The sequence below is a fragment of the Ictalurus punctatus genome, chromosome 20 (assembly GCF_001660625.3).
Source record: "Ictalurus punctatus breed USDA103 chromosome 20, Coco_2.0, whole genome shotgun sequence".
Taxonomy (NCBI): Eukaryota; Metazoa; Chordata; class Actinopteri; order Siluriformes; family Ictaluridae; genus Ictalurus; species Ictalurus punctatus.
The window spans coordinates 1,839,490-1,859,710 of NC_030435.2; the positions used below are offsets into that span (position 1 = coordinate 1,839,490).

The 20,221-nt window shown below is 41.0% G+C and overlaps 1 protein-coding gene across 2 annotated transcripts; it reads left to right on the forward strand.

Moving 5' to 3' along the window:
* The first annotated feature begins 814 nt into the window (after positions 1–814).
* Positions 815–20,103, forward strand: lyn (LYN proto-oncogene, Src family tyrosine kinase). 2 transcript variants are annotated; one of them, XM_017495407.3, is made up of 13 exons: positions 815–955; positions 9,853–9,989; positions 10,630–10,684; positions 10,772–10,880; positions 11,258–11,356; positions 11,569–11,672; positions 12,137–12,286; positions 12,417–12,569; positions 14,466–14,648; positions 15,244–15,320; positions 16,833–16,986; positions 17,198–17,329; positions 17,970–20,103. In XM_017495407.3, the coding sequence occupies exons 2-13, from the start codon at positions 9,858–9,860 to the stop codon at positions 18,170–18,172; spliced, it is 1,551 nt and encodes a 516-aa protein (XP_017350896.1). In that variant the 5' UTR covers positions 815–955; positions 9,853–9,857; the 3' UTR covers positions 18,173–20,103. The 2 variants fall into 2 exon arrangements, with proteins under 2 accessions (XP_017350896.1, XP_017350897.1); XM_017495408.3 differs by having other exon boundaries at positions 9,853–9,947.
* The last annotated feature ends 118 nt before the right edge of the window (positions 20,104–20,221 follow it).

Below are 20,221 nucleotides of genomic sequence, written 5' to 3' on the forward strand. Positions count from 1 at the left end.
GGGGCATGCAGTGGGAAGCATTGCATTGACTCTTCGCAGCTCCAGTCTCCCAGACTCGTACGTCCTCCCCGTGTCCGTGTAGCCTACCTTTCCTCCACGGTTCTCCGGTTTCCACCAACCTCCCGAAATTGCCCCTGGGTGTAAGTGAATGAGTGTGTGAACATATAAGCGTGGTGTCATGTGACAGATCGGTGTCCCATCCAGGGTGTATTACTGCTTCACGCCCAGTGTTTCTGGGAAGCACTCTGGATTCACCACGACCCTGACCAGAATAAAGCGCTTACTGAGTGCGAATAACAACAACAACAATAATAATAATAATAATAATAATAATAATAATAATGCAACCCCTTAAATCTGAGTGCTTCAGAATAATAGATCACTCTTGGAGTTATGTCTTTAATCTGTTTCTATTATTTCTCTTTTTATCTATGAATTATTGCATTTGAAAAAAAAAAAAAAAAAAAGACCATCATGTTTGGTGTAAACTGAGGCGTGGCTATTAATTAATTAACTAATTAATTAACCAATTAATCATTGCTTGGGGGATGAAATCCTAACGCTTCATGGTGCCAAAACAATAACAGATAAATAAATGACTTGATGCTGATGCTACACGAACCCGGATGTAGTCACTGTTTTAAAGGTAAACAGTTTTAAAGGTAATGCATTATTATTATTATTATTATTATTACCCTAGTGGAATATGATCCCTGACCAAACAAAGTTATAACCTTGGTAAACACGTGTGATCTCAGAGACTCAGCTCTTGGGCTTTGCTCTATTATGCAAATGTGAAAAACCGATGAATTTACCCGGAAGTTGCAGAGTAACTGAAAAACATCGCGCGCTGTAGTTCCTCTTTATCGCTCCGGTGCGGCTCAATGAGGCGCAGCTCCTTCAACCCAGACCCGCCTTGTACTGCACTGGAACTCTTAAACTACACACCTCACAGGTAGAGCTCATATTTCTCTTATGTCTTTATATATATATATGTATATAAGTGTGTGTAAGTGTGTGTGTGTAAGTGTGTGTGTGTAAAATTTGTTGCGGATTTTTTTTTTTTGTTTAAACTAGAAAAGTTTCAGGTCCTATAGGCGACTCTTCTTTTTCACTCGCAATGTAACGAGTACTTGTTTGTTTATTTATTTGTTTATTATATAGGGCAGGAAGTCAGTTGTGTTTGTGGCTCAGTGTTGTTCAGAAAACTGTGGGGTCCTGAAAAATGACCCCAAAGTTTTTATTTATTTATTTATTTATTTATTTATTGTTGAGCTCAGAGCTGTGTTTAACATTTGACATGTGTCTGTCATATATATATATATATATATACACACACAAAAGAAAATATATAAATAAAAATGTCAATATTGTTTTCTCATCCTAATGAAAAGTGAATAAACTGCCACAGTGTCTTAGAGTTAGAGTAAACAAAAACAAAAACAAACAACAACAACAGTGTGTTGTTTATAAAGTTCTACCAGAGTTTGCTTCTCTCCCATCATTGATTTATTACTTCTCAAACATTCTGCAGTCAGGGACGCCTTTAAACTGTAAAAGTTGATTGAATGTAATTGCATTAAATTGATTGAATGTAATTGCATTATCTAAACACGTGCAATAAAATACCATTTTTAAACGATTTATTCGAAACGATTATTATTATTATTATTATTATTATTATTATTATTATTATTATTTTAAGCACAAGTTGACGTTACTGTTTTTTACATTCCAACTCGTTTTTGAGTTGCTGAGCTCATTGCGATTCAAACGCACAGCTCACACGCGAAGAACTCCGTCATAAACGTCGACAGGTCGTTATTTACACCAGTGTAAATACATTTAGTTTCACAGGCCCCTCTGGTGTATGCTTCATGGAGAACCGCTGCTCTGTATCTCAGAATAATTGAATTAGGCCACTTCCGTTGGCTTTGTTGTTGTTGGGTTGGGTTTTTTTTTTCTTTCTTTCTTTTAAGCTCGACCGTGCAGTTTAGAAGAACAAAGGGTTCTCTTCAAAGGGATTCTTATAGCGAGGTTCAACTTCTAGTGCTATAAAGAACCAGACTTCAGCAGAAGGTCTGTCCAGAGACCAAGACGTTCAACTGCCATCACTAGGTTAGATCCGTTCAGAGCGGTAGAACGTTCGGTTCAAAAGAAGACACGTGGGACACTTAGGGTTATTTTTTCTTCCCCCCAAGAGACGTTTCTTGTAGGCAAAGTGTAACAGTAAGGGCGATTTCGATATAGAAACCTAAATCGTAGACGCTGAATCTAGAATCGACGAATCGAGCGATGGGCGTCAGAAATGATTTCAGTTAGCCTGTTGTTCTTCAAGCATTCTTCAAGGTTTGATGATTTATGAAGCTATCTTTCTAACAGTGGTCTACTTGGAACTTTCTGAATGACCAAACCTCAAGGTTTAAGGGATTTCCCACCTGGGCAAACCTGAGACTCACAACCTAAAAGTGTAGGTTGGTCACGTTTAAGAAACTTGAAAGCGTTTAGCAATTCCATTGCGAGCCCTTGTGCTGAAAAGCCAGGTCTCCAGGCTAAAAAAAGCTAGAGAAAAGGGCTCCTCACTGTTTCTTTGGTTAACGAAGGGTTCTTAGCGTCATAACAAGAGTTTCACTTGGAACCCTCTCTGACAGGGAACCTCTACAAATAGTGTTTACAGGCGTAGCCGGTCAGAGTGCTCGACGGAAGAGTGTAAACGAATCTTTAATCTGATGAGGCCGAACATCGTCGTGGTTCTCTTGCGAAGTTTGTCATTCATACTTCTCTTTCAGGATCTCCGAGATGTGGACGTGTTGTTTCAAAGTAATAATGATGATATAACGTGACGCTTTAAAAAAAAAAAAAAAAAAAAAAATCTTCAAACACAGTTCAGTAAGGAATAAACCCACTCGATCAGTGTCGTGTTTTTATAGGAAAATAATCAATGACAGGGTGGTCTGATGAAGTGGTCTGATGAAGTGGTCTGATGAAGTGGTCTGATGAAGTGGTGTTCCTGGAGTTCGGACAACGAAGTTGATTCGTTTCCTACGATGGTTTATGTGTATGATGTTATGTTTTTGATTTTCTACGCACGTACGCTTGAAACAAATTTCCTCTTTGAGGACCAAGAAATGATCTCTCTATCTATCTATCTATCTATCTATCTATCTATCTATCTATCTATCTGTGACGGCGCATATTTGCATGTTTTATCACACTTGTACTCTACCACAGCGACTTGTGGTTCACTCTCCAGCCACTTGTTTTTCTCTCTCTTGAACTGAACAAGACGCAGTACGTCACTTTACCAAGAAATGTCGCCACAAAGCACAAACTCCTCAGTTCTGAAGATGTCGGAAAACCTAACGTTACAGCTTTGTATACAGTTGACACTGGACACCTCCTTCCAGAAACACGCTTTACGTTGGTCAGGTCTTCGCCGGAAATGCCGTTAATAGCTACGGTCTTGTCCTGCAACCTTCTTACGTCTTGCACCATAAGTCCAGAGTGGAGCATTAACGGTAGCACGAGTACACTCTCAGAAGAAGTGCTGCTCAAGGGCTTTTTAGATGAGTAACAATTCTCGCTTTCTAAATACTTCCCACTTTGAACTTTTTCTACCTAGAATTGTCCCCCAGATGGACAAAATGCTAACAGAAGGCACTCAACTTTCTTTCCTGGCAGTTTTTAATAGTGTACTGATTGGCGTGATGGGAACGCTTAGAACAGGAAGAGGCCACGGTAGTTGAGTTATTCTAGAATACACGGAGGTTTTTCACTTCCACGAGCTTTCTTTGGTTGTTCCCTTTCTACTCGCCGTACGCTACCGTATATGTTATTTTAACGGGTCTCGTCGACAAACGTGTGTCTCAAGAGGTCAGTAAGTGTAAATTTGTACTGTGGGAAAAAAAAAAACAAACAGATGCCAGTTATGACAGGCATCGCTAAGGACGGTAATGTATTGTGTCGTAACGAAGAAGCCAGAAGGAGGGTTTTTTGAGGAAGTAAAACTGGCTAACTAGCACATTAGTGTTCTTACTGGAAAGAAACCGTGTGCATTTCGTCTCTCGTGTGTCAAAAAATAAACAAATCAAGGGGGACAGCAGTCCGTACAAATTCGTAGAGCTTTCTGAAAATGACTGGAGGACTCTGTCACTGAAGAGTGGTTTAGATTAGGAGATCGTTTGCTGATTGTCTTACACTGGTCCTGAGTTCTTATCTAAAATAGAGCCAATTTAAAGGTGTCTACCAACAGAGTAACCGAAGTCACCTGACTATAGAGATTAAACCATGATTGACGTGTAAGAAGTCAATAGTTCAAGTTCTCATAGGAGAACATCCAGGGAGACTCTGCTAGGGGGTTTACATTCCTCAAAGGGTTCCTTAAAAGGGTTCCTCAGTGGTTTTGTGATTGGCTAAGAGTTCCTAGCATTCTAAAAGTGGTTTTTACTTTGAGTCCTCGCTGAAAGGGAACTCTTGGGTTTCTAGTTGGATGGCGGCGGGTTCTCAGGTTCCTGAAGGGAAGCTTTAAGTCTCGACGCTCTGGATGATTGTGGTATCTACGACTACGAGAAATTTTTCCTGAAGATTTTACTTGGATCACAGGGAAGTCTCTTTTGAAGCCTGCATGTGGATGGTGGTGGGTTCTTAAAGGGTCCTAAAGGGAAGTCTACACTCTGGAGGGGTTTGTGTTGTACGCGTCCTAAAATCGATTTTACTTTGAATCCTCTTTGAAAGGGAACCCTTTAAGTCTCGGTTTGGCCAGTTGTGGGTTCCACACATCCTACAATGGGTTTTCATCGGAATCTATTTTCAAAGAGAACCCTTAACGTCTATATTTTGGAGGGAACTCTGATAAGGAACTCTGTACGTTTTGGGTAGTTGTGGGATCTTAGGTTCCTAAAAGTGGTTTCAACTCGTCATTCTCTTTGGAAAGTGAAAGGGTTCTCTCGGGAACTAATAAGCGTGTAATAGTTATTATTTCTAATTTCCAAGACGTGTGAGCGAGACGTTCTAAATGACGTACAAGGTCACTTCGGCTAGTTCAGTTTTGAATAAATTATCAAATGTTGTCGAGTAATGTCGAAGGTTCTTCTTCCTTGATCACAAGCCCACACTATCTAAGTGATAAAACCAAGAACCCCATAAATTCATTAATCGTGATCTCTTTTATAACACGATTCAGATAAAGGTGCTCTTTAGTGGAATGACCTTCATGATCGAATTGGCACTCGGGCCCTTTGTGGCTAACACTAAGCACAAGGCTAAAGTATGAGCAACCGCTGTGTTGTCTGTGGCAGGGTGCAGGCTGCCTTTCTCTGATCACTCCTTCCTGCTTGAAACCCACACACAGAATGGTTAGAGGAGGAAGTACGCAGCTTCGTTGGCCTGGTACACTGTCACACGCGCTGATCGGGTTATGCGGCGCGCTACAAGCTTCCTGATAACTTTCTATAAATACGGTCTCACTTTTCCACCATCTAGCCGATTCCAGCACTGACACGCACGTCTGAATTATTTACCCATAAATACACGACCTCGGTTACAATTCTAAGTACAACGTGCCACGACGGTGTAAAATTTTTTGAACAATAGCACAGTAAGGAAATGTGTTTAAGGACTGTACGTGTGCAAGGAAATAAAATAGATTTAACTGTGTTACTATCTGCGCTATGGGCGTGCGTTTGAAAGTTATACATCAAGATTTGCATACTGACCCACATATAATTGGACATGTTGTCATTTCTTGTAACCTTAAAAAAAAGGATGAGTCAGAGGTGTGGCCACAAGGCCACAGGTTGCTAAGCGACACAATATTTGCATTCTAATAACTGTAACCTATAGCCTGAATGTAGTGTGTTAGGCCATGTCAGACGTTCGACACAAAATGAAACCATTAAAACAAAGTTAACTACAGCTGACCAAAAATGAACCACATCAACCGCAGATGAGAGCTCAAAAAAATCAAGTTTCCCAAATGCGACTGCAATCATTTCAAATTAAACAATAATCAGACACTCAGGTATTCAAGCGTTTGTCTGCCGAGAAACATTCCCCACACCGTCACGCCGCCACCACCAGCCTGAACTCCTGACATGAAGCAGCTGGATCCATGAATTAACATCTAATTCCAACCCTACCATCAGTAGAAATCGAAATTCCTCAGACCAGCCAACCGTGTACGGTCCAGGTTTAATTCTGATGAATGATTTTGTAGTTTTTTCAAACCGCTTAGCGAGGAGGCTAATTCCGTTGCGCTGGAGCTTATCTGCCCGCCTTCTCACGCTATGTGGATTAGATTAAATCATCCATCCTGCTGAATTAGAGCCTGTTATAAAGAGCTCATTGACCCGATTTAGAAAAACGTGGGATCCCTTTCTTTTTTCACATTAGGGATTTACGAGCCTTTGTTGTTCCTGAGTGACTAGCTAACGGTGTTAACCCTTTCCAGCAGTACACTGATGTTCAGCGGAATAGAAGTGGACTCACCAGACGTTTTCAATCCGCATAAACGGACGAATTATTATACCGTCGTGTGTCCGTCATACGGTTAATCAGGAACACCGTCGGGTTTCTGTGTGTAGAGTACCACGACTCTGTGTTTAGCTGCCGGTGAGCAGGGCGATGGGAAATGTGAGGGGTTTGAGCCCGTTGCTCGACGAACCGTTCACACGTCTCCACAATAACACCGGCGCAGAGATGACGGTAACGAACATCACGAGTAAAGCTTTTTTGAGAGTGAAACGCTGTATACGACTGCCACGGTAACATTAGAATATTAAAACCTTGTAGGCTAGGTAAAATAAATAAATAAATAAATAAAGACGTTCCTAAGAAAAACTGCAAATTCTTTGAAATGTATGAGCTAATAACCACTTCTGTGAAGTGTGACATCACAAATAAGTTCAATGCGGGACATGAGCAAGCCCAAACCAGAGGAAATTCTATTTTTTGCCTCTGGTAAAACCTCAGAGTATCTTTGTCTACTCTCGACGTGATGGTTTGGTTCGAGTTATAATTATAACTTATAACACTTTAATTTTAAGGTATATAAGTCCTCCTTAAGTGGAGCGCCAGATCATTTCTACCGACGCACATTTCAATTATGGGACGATCTCAAGGCTTCCTCACGGCTTCCTCGTGTGTGTGATGTACTAGATGAAGGTTCTGCAGTGGCTGAAACTCTCAACAAGCTGTGACATGATGCGGAGCCTCCATAAGGAAATGGTCACTTTTAATAACGTCACTCTATTGAGCATGTTTACGGGAACGCTCGTTACTCGGCGTGCACTTAGTAGCAGTTTTTCACTTAGTTTTTGTGACCTTATTCGAAGTACGCTAGTTCTAGCCAGCTCGTTTTATATTAGCCGAGTAATACAGACGGTACAAAAAACTTTTTTTTTTTTGTACCCGCAGAACATAAACAAAAAAGGTTGAACAAGTCAAGAATATGACATCAGCGTTCTCCGACTGTAGCTTTCAGCATACACACAGATCTCAGAAGACCGGCGTGGCTCACTTTCGTCGCGCGTGTACGTCTAACCGCGTCCACAGCTCGTCTTCATTTTTCCGTCTATCGTATGACGGCCTTTTTCCAGTGCGTGTGCACCTAATTATGAGGTAGTGACCTTCTTCGGACATCTATCGCTTCTATTCATCGAGGAAAACCGTTTGGTCATCTATTTTTGAGCAGAAGGATTCTTAACCTACATTTTTCATCTTTAACTCTGACTACATTTGGCACGCGTTCACCAAAACTAGACAGTCGGAGATAGAAAAATACTGTACCGCGGTCGTAAAGAGCGGGTCCTGGCCGGTTGATCCGATCTTTGGCCTGTGTCACCGACAAGGCACGTGCACGCTCACACCAGTCTGTCTGATACTGACAAGAGTCTGAGGGATTACATGCTTGCGTGAACTTGAACTCAAACCCGTCGACGCTCATCTGCATCACACCTCGGCAACATGATCGTTAGATTATTGCGTGAATGTACAGGTGTTCCTAATAAAGTGGTCGGTGAGCGTAGGGTCTCTTCGAGACTCTGCTGTCGTAAAGGTTCGTCAGGAAGGGCGAGTCTGAGCCAGTCGTGTACTTCGTCACATGGTGGAATTTGGCCTTCTTCAGTGAGATGGTTGAGCAGAAAGGAAGGAAGAAAGAAAGAATTTAGTCCGAGTTGCGTTTGAGATTCTTGGTTTTCCCCCAAGGAGGAAGTTGTGTAAAAGTACCGTTTAACACCACATACCTATTGTTGTACATTAATACATGGCAGGTCACCTTGCCTGCATTCTCCTGGCTTGTATTCGTTACTCATTAAGCGTGGCCTATCAATTGATAAGCAGAGAGGGGGTTTTAGATTTCTTTGTGAGAAGATTTCCTGGAAGTGCGTTCCAGTTTGGGTTTTTTTTCTTTTCTTTTTTCTTTTTTAATAGCATGCCAATATTTAATTGTTATCTGAACATTAGGATTGGAATACCGACCCTGAAACACAAGCATATTGGAATACAACACTAACCATCACTCACTTGTAGTGCCTTTTTTTCCCCGACATGGAAGACTTTAACGACGCACAGGAAATTATTTCACCTTTCAACGCAACACGCCGCACCAGAGAAGTGAAGCTGCTCAATATTAATGCGGTTTTGGTTTATTTATTTTTTGATTGGTAAATACCCATTTTAATTCCACACCGAAACATAATTAAAGAGGGTGAATACTTACGCAAGGCTCTTGACATCCACCGAATGACCCGAAGTATTTCTTCAAAGGCGTTATGGCCTTATCTTGTTGTGTGTATCGGTAAGTACGCTGTGTGTAATGGGTGTAAACACAGAGAAGCGAATCTTTTTTCCCCCCGAGTTTGGTCTTTAAATATGAGAACAAGGAAGTGCAAAGTGATTGTTAAGCTAATATCGATGTCAAATATTTCCACCTTCACTCTTAACGGGATTAATCCGCCAGGACATGTCTGCTTCTTTATTTTTTCGACCGACGCTACAAAACTAATGTCTCTAATCACTAATGAAAGTTTAGCGCCGCCGGTTTAGCATGAATAAAAGGATGTCGCTGTGATTACGGTCAGTTTTGGGCACACGGTGGCTTAGTGGTTAACACGTTTGCCCACACCTCCAGGGTTTGGGTTTTGATTCCCACCACAGCCCTGTGTGTGCAGAGTTTGTTCTCCCAGTGCTGCGGGGGTTTCCTCCGGGTGCTCCTTGTTCCTCCTCCAGTCCAACTGGGGCGTGTCCAAAGTGTCCGTAGTGTATGACCGGGTGTGTCTGTGAACGTGTGTGTGATTGTGCCCTGCGATGGATTGGCACCCTGTCCAGGGTGTACCCCGCCTTGTGCCCCATGCTCCCTGCGATGGGCTCCTGGTCCTGTATGACCGTATTTTTAAATAACATTCGTGGTTTTCTGATCAATTAATTAATTAATTAATTGTTAACTAATTGACATTTATTTTACATTCACATTTATTTCAACTCGAGTTCCGGTAGCTGTTTATTATTGACTTATTTATTCATCATTAGTAACAGCTCTATCCTGGTCAGGATCGTGGTGGGTCCGGAGTCTATCCCGGGAAACCTCAGGACACACACACTCATTCATTTTCTGTTCTGCAAATCTTTCTGCTATTTCCCGAAACTCTTTAAATAAATGTCAGATTCATGCTACTTGTTAGCTACATTAGCCTCGTAGCTCCATTGCGAAAACTAAAGAAGCGAATTAAACATGTCTAAACAGGCAGATCATATGATCCGGGACTTTAAATATTGTTTTTTTTTTGTTTTTTTTTGTCTGAAGTGTCACTTTAAGGCGTGTCTCCTGACGGTTCTCTTCGTCTCTATCCCCGACAGAAATCATGGGTTGTAAAAAATCCAAGCTTGACGAGGGGCAGAGTGGAGGTGCGTTTGCTGTGAAGAAGCGTGAGCCTGTACATCCTGAAAAAACGGTATATGTGAGAGATCCAACCTCCCCTAAACCCCATACTATAGTAAGTAGTGAGTCAGGACGGGAACAGTCTTCTCACTATGGCTGACACTTAAACAGTACAGACGTTTGCTTTAAAATCACATCGGACTAATGAATGTCACAGGAATGAGTGTGAAAATATTATTATTATATTATAGATAAGAATTGTGTGAACATTTCTCTATTAGAGAGCTATGACACTTTCAAGAACTCTTTCACACTTGGTGTTTTTTTTTTCTTTCCTGAAGCTGGATCACCTTTAGTGTTAATCCCGTACAGTATATCTTACATGTGATTGTATAAGTAATACATGACCATGTGAAAAACATGTGAAGGTACAGTACATGATACACTCTGCAAGTCAACAGGTAGTGATGTGAAAACCTGCAACCCTCTTACAGTCCTAGCTAGGCTAGGTCTACAGTAGCTCAGCTAGCCGTTGGCTAATATCGGCTAACTAAGTAACCTAGCGTCCTCTCTAGATTAGATTTACCTCTTGAGCACCTCATGATTTTCTTCCTCCAAAGCTACAGCGAAGGCAAAAAAACAACAACAACAACGAAAAACAACAATAACAACAACAAACAAAAACACCAAGTGTGAAAACATCCTTCCACGCTCCACACAATATGAGATTTTCATTCTCGGTTCTCCAATTGCAGAATAATTCTCCTCCATCAGGACTTTTACCTGGGCAGAGATTCCAACAAATGGAAGGTTTGACATGGCCGCTATGATTAATACGCATACGTCCCTTTGAAAAGTCTCAGAGATTATGTAATAAACCAGTTTTCTTTTCTCCAGAAGAGCAACAGGAACCAGGCAAAATCGTCGTCGCCCTGTACCCGTACGACGCGATCCACTCAGACGATCTGGGATTTAAGAAGGGGGAGAAGATGAAGGTTCTTGAAGAGTATGTTTACAGCACGTACTTATTCCTAACGGCCGAGGTTTTAATAATAATAGAAAAGTTTGACATGTCGACAGTCACGGCAGGTGTGTGTTGAACATTATGATTACGATACACGACGTTCCTGTAGAATTCTCGATCCTGACTGGCCAGAAGGTGTTGATTCTGGGCTTATGCTTATGCGTTTGTTATCGTTTCTATAGTAACTACTCATTCGTCATAATCTAAGACTAACGATAAACCGATTGAAAAAATCTTTGATATGGTGAGAGTTTCTGTAAGGGGGCGTTTATTTATTATTATTTATAGGAGGAGTCTCCGGTGTCAGCACTTCAACAGTCAGTTTGTTCATTTTTATTATCGTTGTTATTGTTGTGCAGGCATGGCGAATGGTGGAAGGCACAATCGCTGAGCACAAGGAAAGAAGGTTTCGTCCCCTCCAATTACGTCGCCCAGATCGACACCATGGAGACGGAGGAGTAAGTGCGGTTCTATGCAGAACCCACCATTTTTGGAAGCCAAAAACCCTGAACTATTAAGAGTGTATGCTGGAAAGGGATTCTGCTTCACTTTAGACCAAAGTGTTTTTGCTTTTTTTGTTGTTGTTGTAGGAACTAAACCTTTTTTGGATGATAGTTTTCCAGAAGTGTCATTTATTTATTTGACAAAAATTCCTCTTGCTGCTTTTCAGATGGTTCTTCAAAGAAATCACAAGAAAAGATGCAGAGAGACAACTGCTAGCACCTGCTAACAAGCCCGGTTCCTACCTCATCCGAGAGAGCGAGACGTCCAAAGGTTTATGGAGCTTTATTAAATTGTCTAAATTAAATGTATACCACAATGCTAATTTACCATGCTAATGCTAGTTTATATGCAGTGTGTTTTTATGACATTTTATAACGGCCAAGAAAGTATCTTTAAATACGGACGCCAAGCATAAGCTAGCTACTGATTGAGCCTGATGATTTAGCTAGCTCAGACCTAAGTCTTTAAAACAAACAATGTAACGGTCTAGTGATAAAGAAAAAGAGACAAAACTATCAGGAACGTCAACATTTCTCTCAGATATGTTGGAAGATTACCGATAAAAGTCTCCAGATGGCTAAAATCACACTGAAAATACACCTAGCGTCGAGTGTACCACAAGCCTGAGACGTTCACGTGGTCATTTTCTCATAAACACATTTGAACCTAGCAGAACTTGCTAAAACGTGCTAACTCGCTAAAGTTCCAGCATTTTCTGACATTGCTTTTTACAGGAAGCTACTCGCTGTCCATCCGAGACGTGGGTCCTCAGGGTTCGGACATTGTAAAACATTACAAAATCCGGGGTCTGGACAACGGCGGCTACTACATTTCCCCCAGAATCACATTCCCAGATATTAAGAAAATGATCCAACATTACCACAGTAGGTAGCACTTCAATAAACCCGCTTTTGATTTATGATAAAAAAGCAGATTTGAATTTGCCGCATGGCTCTGTAGTAGTTGTGGTACGTCCCATTTTTTTTGAGTGTTTAAGTGATGTCTTCGACACAGAGCAATCAGACGGGCTGTGTCGTAAGCTCGAGAGGCCGTGTGAAAAGCCGAAAGCACAGAAACCGTGGGATAAAGATGCATGGGAGATCTCGAAAGAGTCCATCAAGATGGTGAAGAAGCTCGGGGCGGGGCAGTTCGGAGAAGTGTGGATGGGTGAGTATGGTTGAGGAATTTAACCTCAGTTTGACACAACACAGGAACCGCATACGAGTTAAGTAACTGTATCGTCGACCGAGTAAAGGATCTGGCGCGTCCGTTTGCTTCGTTCGACCCTAAAACACAACGTCCCACTACACCGAGTTAATCCAAATCTTTCAAACCTTTTCTGTGCATGCTTCACATTAGCTCGAGCACCTCCCCCCACTGGCACTTATCAGGAAAATCGAAGAGGGAAGCTGCGGTGTGGTTGGCGGTGGATTTGCATTCGCATTTACTTTTCCACCATTATTCTCTTAGTCTCTTCCCTCTTGGCAAGCGAAAATGAATTGCAGGAAGCGGTCGACTTTGCAAATATACAAATGGAACCCAAGGCCTCAAGATGTTTCCTCATGACACGTGCTGGCTGTGCCGTGCCAGATCTAAAACCTGCAGGTGGTTGAATCGATAGATCTGCTTCCTGCAATCATCTCCCTATAGTGCTCGGATTCATTGTGCTTAAATTAGCCTGTGTACAGTAGCGATGACATTTGCAGCTCTGTAGAAGTGTCTCTTAGTTAAACCGTCCCAGTTACTGTAGGTTTATCCTTTAACGTATGTTCTTTCTTTTACCGTTATGCTAGCTGTAGTGGCTAATTAGCTACTCGTTATTCTCTAGGCTAAGACGTACTCGATCGTATGATGATCATTTAATCATAATTCTATGGTCATTGTTAATTCTGCCAAGAAAACCAAGCACTCGTGTTAAATCTGTCTGCGCTTCATGTCCAGATACCAAAAGGAACTAAACGGCAACGTGTTGGTTTTTTTGGGGGGGCTCGGATTGAAAAGTATTGGCACCCTCGGCTATGTTCGGGTCTCTCGCTGTCTCACGCTCAACGGTTTTACCGTATGAGAAACTGGAGCGACAGAACCGTGCCGATTTTTACCCAGAATAATCTTTTTCTTCTTCTTCTTCTTCTTCTTTTTAAATAAATAAATAAATAAATAAACTAGCATCAAAGAAACATATTTGTGAATTTTGAGTAGTATTTTCGTACCTGATCATCACCTCTAACTAGTTATGGATCAGATTTAGCCGCACTTCACCACACACTGTCCTGTCGAAAAGCCTCAGAAGTTTCTAGCTGGCTACTTGCTATAACATAACTAGCGTAATGTCCAGCCATGTTACAGACTACGTAAAACAACCTCTTAATTTAGTTTAATAACATTTCTGATTGAACTATAACAAAACGACCGTTCTGCTTTTCGAGCGAAAATCCTCGTCTGCTGTTTTCTACTGTCGCTAATTCAGTTACGAGACTAGCAAAGTCTTGACTTTTGTATTTATGTACATTTGCTTGTAATTTCATTTGACTGTAGTGACTGAATCCTGTGCTTTTAGATGAATGACTGAATAATAAGCTGAGAGTTTGAGGAGTTGTATATAGCTATAGATAAGAAACCCAGTGCTACAATGTTATGCTAGCTTACTAGCTAGCTGCAATGCTAGTTGCAATATGGGGGCTTCCGGTCATTCAGAAGCGTAGGACGTGTGTACAGGTTGTGAGAGATGGCAACATTGGTGTTATTACTATGTTAAAACATACTATATCTCTCTATCTTGACTCACCAGTATTGAGAAATAAGGGAGAAATAAATTTGTGTGTGTGTGTGTGTGTGTTCTTACTCTCTAGACCACTAGGGAAGCTTAATGAAAGATGAAAGAGATTAAGAAGTAGGGGGCAAATTCCTGTAGCTTTGCTGAAACATGCTGCTGTGCACCCGACTGTGATTCACAGGAATTCCCCAGCTGCTGTCAGCATTTCTTCCATCTTTGTCTAATAACCAAACCAAAAGAGTGACCCTAAGAGGAGACAGTGACCTTTGAGAACCCTCATGTTTTCACAGCGTATTACAACAACAGCACCAAGGTGGCGGTGAAGACGCTGAAGCCAGGCACGATGTCCGTCGAGGCTTTCTTGGAGGAAGCGAACCTGATGAAGACGCTTCAGCACGACCGGCTCGTTCGCCTGTACGCCGTCGTCACCAAAATCGAGCCCATCTACATCATCACCGAGTTCATGGCTAATGGTATTGTCGGCTAACACACACACACACACACACACACACACAAGCACACACACTCATATTAAAATAAATCTGAATAACATCTTGATTTATACCACAGCACTGAATTCTCGATTCTGATTGGTCAGCTTTTTTTTTTTTGAAGCTTTTTTTTTTTTTAAATTTAAGGAGATGTTTATTTAACATTAATGGAAGGAGTCTTCAGTGTCAGACTTAAATTTTTGTCATTTTTCTGACATCTTCAGGACAGATGAGTTTTCTCTTTGTGGTTTCTCAGTAACATGACAAGCCACATGGTTGTTGTTGTTTTTTATTGTGGGTGTTATTAGCTCGAAAAGAGAGACGTCTCTGATGCTCCACAACGTGAAACTGAACTATAAACAGATAATAAAAAAAAAAGTGTGACATGTCGTTCTTTAATGGATGAAAAACGTCATTGTTGTAAGTTGCTGTGGTTGAAGAGGAATAAAACGCTACATGTTATTGGAAAATAATGAGTTATGGGATCACGTATGTTGTGTGATATATGACGGTGTCGTTAGCCGTTATGGTGATGTAAAATCTGTATGAGGGGTTGATGATGTTCTTCTCTTTCCAGGCAGCTTGCTGGATTTCTTGAAAAGCAGCGCCGGCAGCAGTTTACAGCTTCCCAAACTGATCGATTTCTCCGCTCAGGTAAAATGCTAAGAATGCTAAGAATGCTCTCTGGGGGGATTTTATTTTTTGTCTTCTTCCTCTTTTCTCCCGTGTCGTAACATCGGGGCATCTGGCGTTTGCTTGCGTGCAGTATTTGGAAACGCTGATGTCACTGTTTCCATTAAAAAAAGAGGAACCAGAACTTTGGTGTGAAGTCTGTCGTTATAAAGTAACTACGAGAAATCGCTTCGTTTGTTCTCCGTAAAAGGAAACGCCTGACCAGTTAAAGTGCTTGCAAGCGATTTTAGGACCGTTTTTTTTTTTTTTTTTTTTAATGATTATTATTAATCGATGAAGCTAAGAGCTGATTGTATTGTTAGTTTCACACTCTGAACGGATTGAAATACTGATTTTTCCAGAAAGCTCTAAGAAAAGAAAAGACGGCAGGAATGCACGATTTCCCTAAAATCCGTGCAGTGAAACCGTGCTTTCGATATGTACATCCCGTTTCTGAGAAGGAACGGGGACGCCGAAGGAGAAGAGAAACTTTATTGTAGTCATGCAGATCAGAGTGCGTTAGCTCAGCTCTTTTAAATCAACGTGGTTAGATTTGGTCTATTTGGAGTGTGTTGAAGCTCCTGTTCCGACGTGCGAAGATCAGCGGTTTTCACAGGACGTTCATTCATTTACTCAAAGAACCACAGTCTAATTGCGGAGTCCAACCAGAGTCCAGTGCGGGCTTTGAACTCACCACCTCCTGATGTATAGCACAAACAGCTGTCCCGTTCACGCCACGTAGACTTCAGATAAAAGCAGGTGTTTATATCCAGAAAGACTTGACAGATGAGGAAATACAAGCAAAGGAATCGAACCCCCAACCCCAGAGGTGCAAGACAAGCGTGCGAACACTGAGACACGGTAACCCCCCCCCCCCCCGAACAATAAGCTATATTCATTTACAAACACATATCATTTTCATGAAAAACAAGAAATTAGTATGTAAGGAGTAAAACACTTCAAGGTGTGATGAAGGGAAATATTCGACAGCTCTAGTCGAGTTACCGTTTCTACCCCGAAGGTGATCGTTTTTCCTATAAAACCACATTTAAAAAAAAAATTTTTTTTATCCGTTTATAGTTACATGTCGTGGAACGTCCACGGAAACATTCTCGCGTACGTCGTAGCCGCTGTTCCTTTACTTTCGTTCGGAGTTATTCACACAAAATAACGTCGCTTGTTATGTTACCCAGAAACCCCAAAGTGTAAACTCCTGACTCCTGAAGATGTCGAGAAACTTCAAGTTAACGCTTTGCTTCTGAATTCTACAAATTCTACAAATTCAGAGGCTGACACCGGAGACTAAACGTTAAACAAACCTCTCTTAAGGAAAACGTCGCCGTATCGACAATTACACGTGGTTTAAGTTTATACGGAACGTCCAACATGCAGGATCGCATATTAGAAGGAGACTTTGTAAAACATTGTATGCTTTTTTTTTTTTTATTTACTGAGAATTTCGAGGGTTTTCTTATTGTATGATTGTGTGTGCAGATAGCAGAAGGCATGGCCTACATCGAGAAGAAGAATTACATCCACCGAGACCTGAGAGCCGCCAACGTGCTGGTGTCTGAGAGCCTGCTGTGTAAAATCGCAGACTTCGGCTTGGCCAGAGTCATCGAGGACGACCAGTACACGGCCAGAGAAGGTGTGTGTGTGTGTGTGTGTGTGTGTGTGTTGATGTGATGCTGTGTTTCATCCTGGGTGAAGGAAAGGACAGTAGACGTTTCTCTGTAAGAAAAGGTCCTCTCTGCAGGTTTCAGAGGTCGTTTCGCAGCCTGAGAGTTTTATTTATTTATTATTTCCTCATTACACCAGTCACAGTGTGTTCGAGCGTTAAACGTTAACGTGTCTTACAGGAGCAAAGTTCCCCATCAAATGGACTGCGCCGGAGGCTATAAACTACGGTTCCTTCACCATCAAGTCTGACATGTGGTCCTTTGGGATTCTCATCTATGAAATAATCACGTACGGGAAAATCCCATATCCAGGTAATGAATATGTTTAGTATGAATCGCTGACTAACGCTGAGGAACTTTGTTACTCATTTCTCAGTGGTGACTAGTTGGAAGTTAAGCTTTTAATGCTGCATCGCCCTCTGCTGGAGAAGAGCGGCATCTAAAACAGTGGACTGACGAAAAAGGTTCTGATAAGATTAATATGAGAGTGTTTGGTATTGTACATATGGCAGTACCGTTCTTGAATCTCTGGAATCTATACCAAGATTGAAATTGATCTTAGAATGAAATGAATTCCCGGTAGTGTTACAATCCCGAACTGAAGCGCACTTAACTGGGATCATGTATCATGAATCTAAACAACAAAACAAAACAAAAAAAACAGCCCTTAATATTTAACACCGGAAGGATTCTGCGATCGAGACAGAACCTTAAAATGGCCGACTCCCCGATCGGCGCCCCGACTACTAAACTAGGTAGCTGATTGAATTTCCTGATTTTCCAAATGAATAAAACCCTGCGTATATACAAGGGATCCACACGATACGTGGGAAATAAATAGATGCGATCCAGATATACTCCAAACAGATGCCCGTGCAAGAGCGAACGCAGAGTCGAGTAGTCCGTCAGAAAGCGCTTACCTTTTCCCCATTTCTCCTTTTTCTCCTCTTAGGAATGAGCAACAGCGAGGTCATGTCCTCTGTGCAGCGTGGCTACCGCATGCCCCGGCCTGAAAACTGTCCCACCGAACTGTACGACATCATGAACACCTGCTGGAAAAATAAACCCGAAGACCGACCCACCTTCGACTACATGCAGAGCGTCCTGGACGACTTCTACACCGCCACTGAGGGCCAGTACCAGCAGCAGCCATGAGCCACATTCCTGCGCTTCGCTCGCACTCTGCCGCACCTTCATTATTTATACGTCCCAAAAGAATAGCGATGTAATCAGGAACAAATCGTGTATACATGTAAATAGTAATAATATATATATATATATATATTTTTTTTTTTGCATCTACCAGCTTGCTTACATTTAAGCAAGATCTAAACAGCTTCTTCAAATTGAAGTTTTATCTGCTTGCCTGTAAAATGATAAAAGAAAATTGATGATTGTTGTGATTTTTTTTTTCTTTTCCGCGTCAGAATTTCCTTTCATTTTTAGTCACCACTCTTATAATCATAATCCCACTGTTGCAGACAACTGAATTACATGGAGCTACGACGATGATGATGATGATGAGTTTATAATCCAGCACTTCTGATTACTTACATTCCGTGAGCACAAATCCAGCATCAGGACATCATTTATATAAATTATATATATATATATATATAGAATGGCTGAAAATTTCTGATATCTTCAGTGAGCAGAAATCCAGCATTGCTTCATTACGCAGTATTATAATTGTAAATGTTTGACAGAAGCCATAACCGTTATTTTTCCGTAATCCATGATCATTAAAATACTGTACGTACTTGTTCAAAATAGTTACCAAAAAATAGTTCTCCCGACCGATTCGTGTGTGTTAATCATCAAGACGTAGCCGATAGGGATGTGTCGTTCATGAACGTTCCGACTCTTTGAGTCATCACTTAATGTCTTCGCATACATGAGCCATTTCTTCTTCTTCTTCTTCTTCTTCTTCTTCTTCTTCTTCTTCTTCTTCTTCACAGTTGTAGGCAATACCATTACTCTCGCAGTGTAATTCAATCCAACTTCTTTGCTGGAAAACTCTTTTCAACATCTGAACTTTGATATTTTTACGGTTGCATTTGTTCATTAAATCCGAAACATGGGACTTACCATCCCTTGTGCCATCGTTTATATATTTATTTGAAGAAAAACATTCTTAATGGTCAGAATATCTTTGTCCAGTTTAGAGCACACACACACACACACACACACACATGCACAGAAGAACCAAAAGAGTCTAATGTTCTTGGTTAAAGCAGTAAAATGATGACACACTGGAAAAAGATGGAATTCGCAAAGCTTCCTACTGCAAAAGTTTCAATATTGTATTTGACTTTAGCTCTTGAGGACTTCCCCTAACCGTTTCCCACTAGTTAAGGGATGATTCAGTCACATTTATTTATTGCTGAGTAAAGTTTTATAAACGAAGGCAGAGAGATCGACTCAAATAACCAGAAGACAATACAAGCGCTCGATGCAATTTCCTTTTCAAATTAAAATAATTTGTGGATTAAATGGTTTATAAATGTTAAATGAAAAATATTTCACATACATAACATTTACAGCAGGGATCACGGTTCGACCCTGAGCTCCAGTTTCTCGTGAAGAACCCTTTTTTCAGTGGATTTTTTTTTTGTTTTTACTCATAAATGTGTTAGAACACATAACTTGCCACGACAGACATCACAATACTGCACTGAGGTGATTTCTGGGAGTTAACAAACGTGTGTGTGTGTGTGTGTGTGTGTGTGTGTGTGTGTGTGTGTGTGAGACTGAAGGTCATGGAAAAGTGAATAGTGTGAAGTAGATGATTTAAGATGCACTGAGGTTTGATCGCAGGATCGCATGCTTCTGCAATAATATATTTAATAATAAAACATATTTGTAAGGAATGCTAAAATCCTGAAACAATTCAAACGAACGCGGGCATTGTGTTGTTATTTAGTGGAAATGAAATCTTCTTGTCTGTGACCTGAAATATTGTTTGTGACCATAATTTCATAATTTACATAATTTCACCGTGTAGAAATATTATACCTGCTGTTTCAATGTCAACATGCTGTACATTTTTACATTTTTTAAATAAACCGATTAAACGTTAAATCTGACCGACAAATTAAGATCTGCTTTTACTCTCTGGTGAGAGATATAAACACTGAATAATAATAATAATAATAATAAGAGGAAGAGGAAGAAGAATCTTTATTTATACAGCATTTACAAAAA

Excerpts from the sequence above, each read along its gene's own strand:
- lyn (XM_017495407.3), top strand. The coding sequence starts at position 9,858 with ATGGGTTGTAAAAAATCCAAGCTTGACGAGGGGCAGAGTGGAGGTGCG. Across the intron at positions 11,673-12,136 it reads AGAGAGCGAGACGTCCAAAG|GAAGCTACTCGCTGTCCATC; the intron begins GTTTATGGAGCT and ends TGCTTTTTACAG. Across the intron at positions 12,287-12,416 it reads AATGATCCAACATTACCACA|AGCAATCAGACGGGCTGTGT; the intron begins GTAGGTAGCACT and ends TCTTCGACACAG.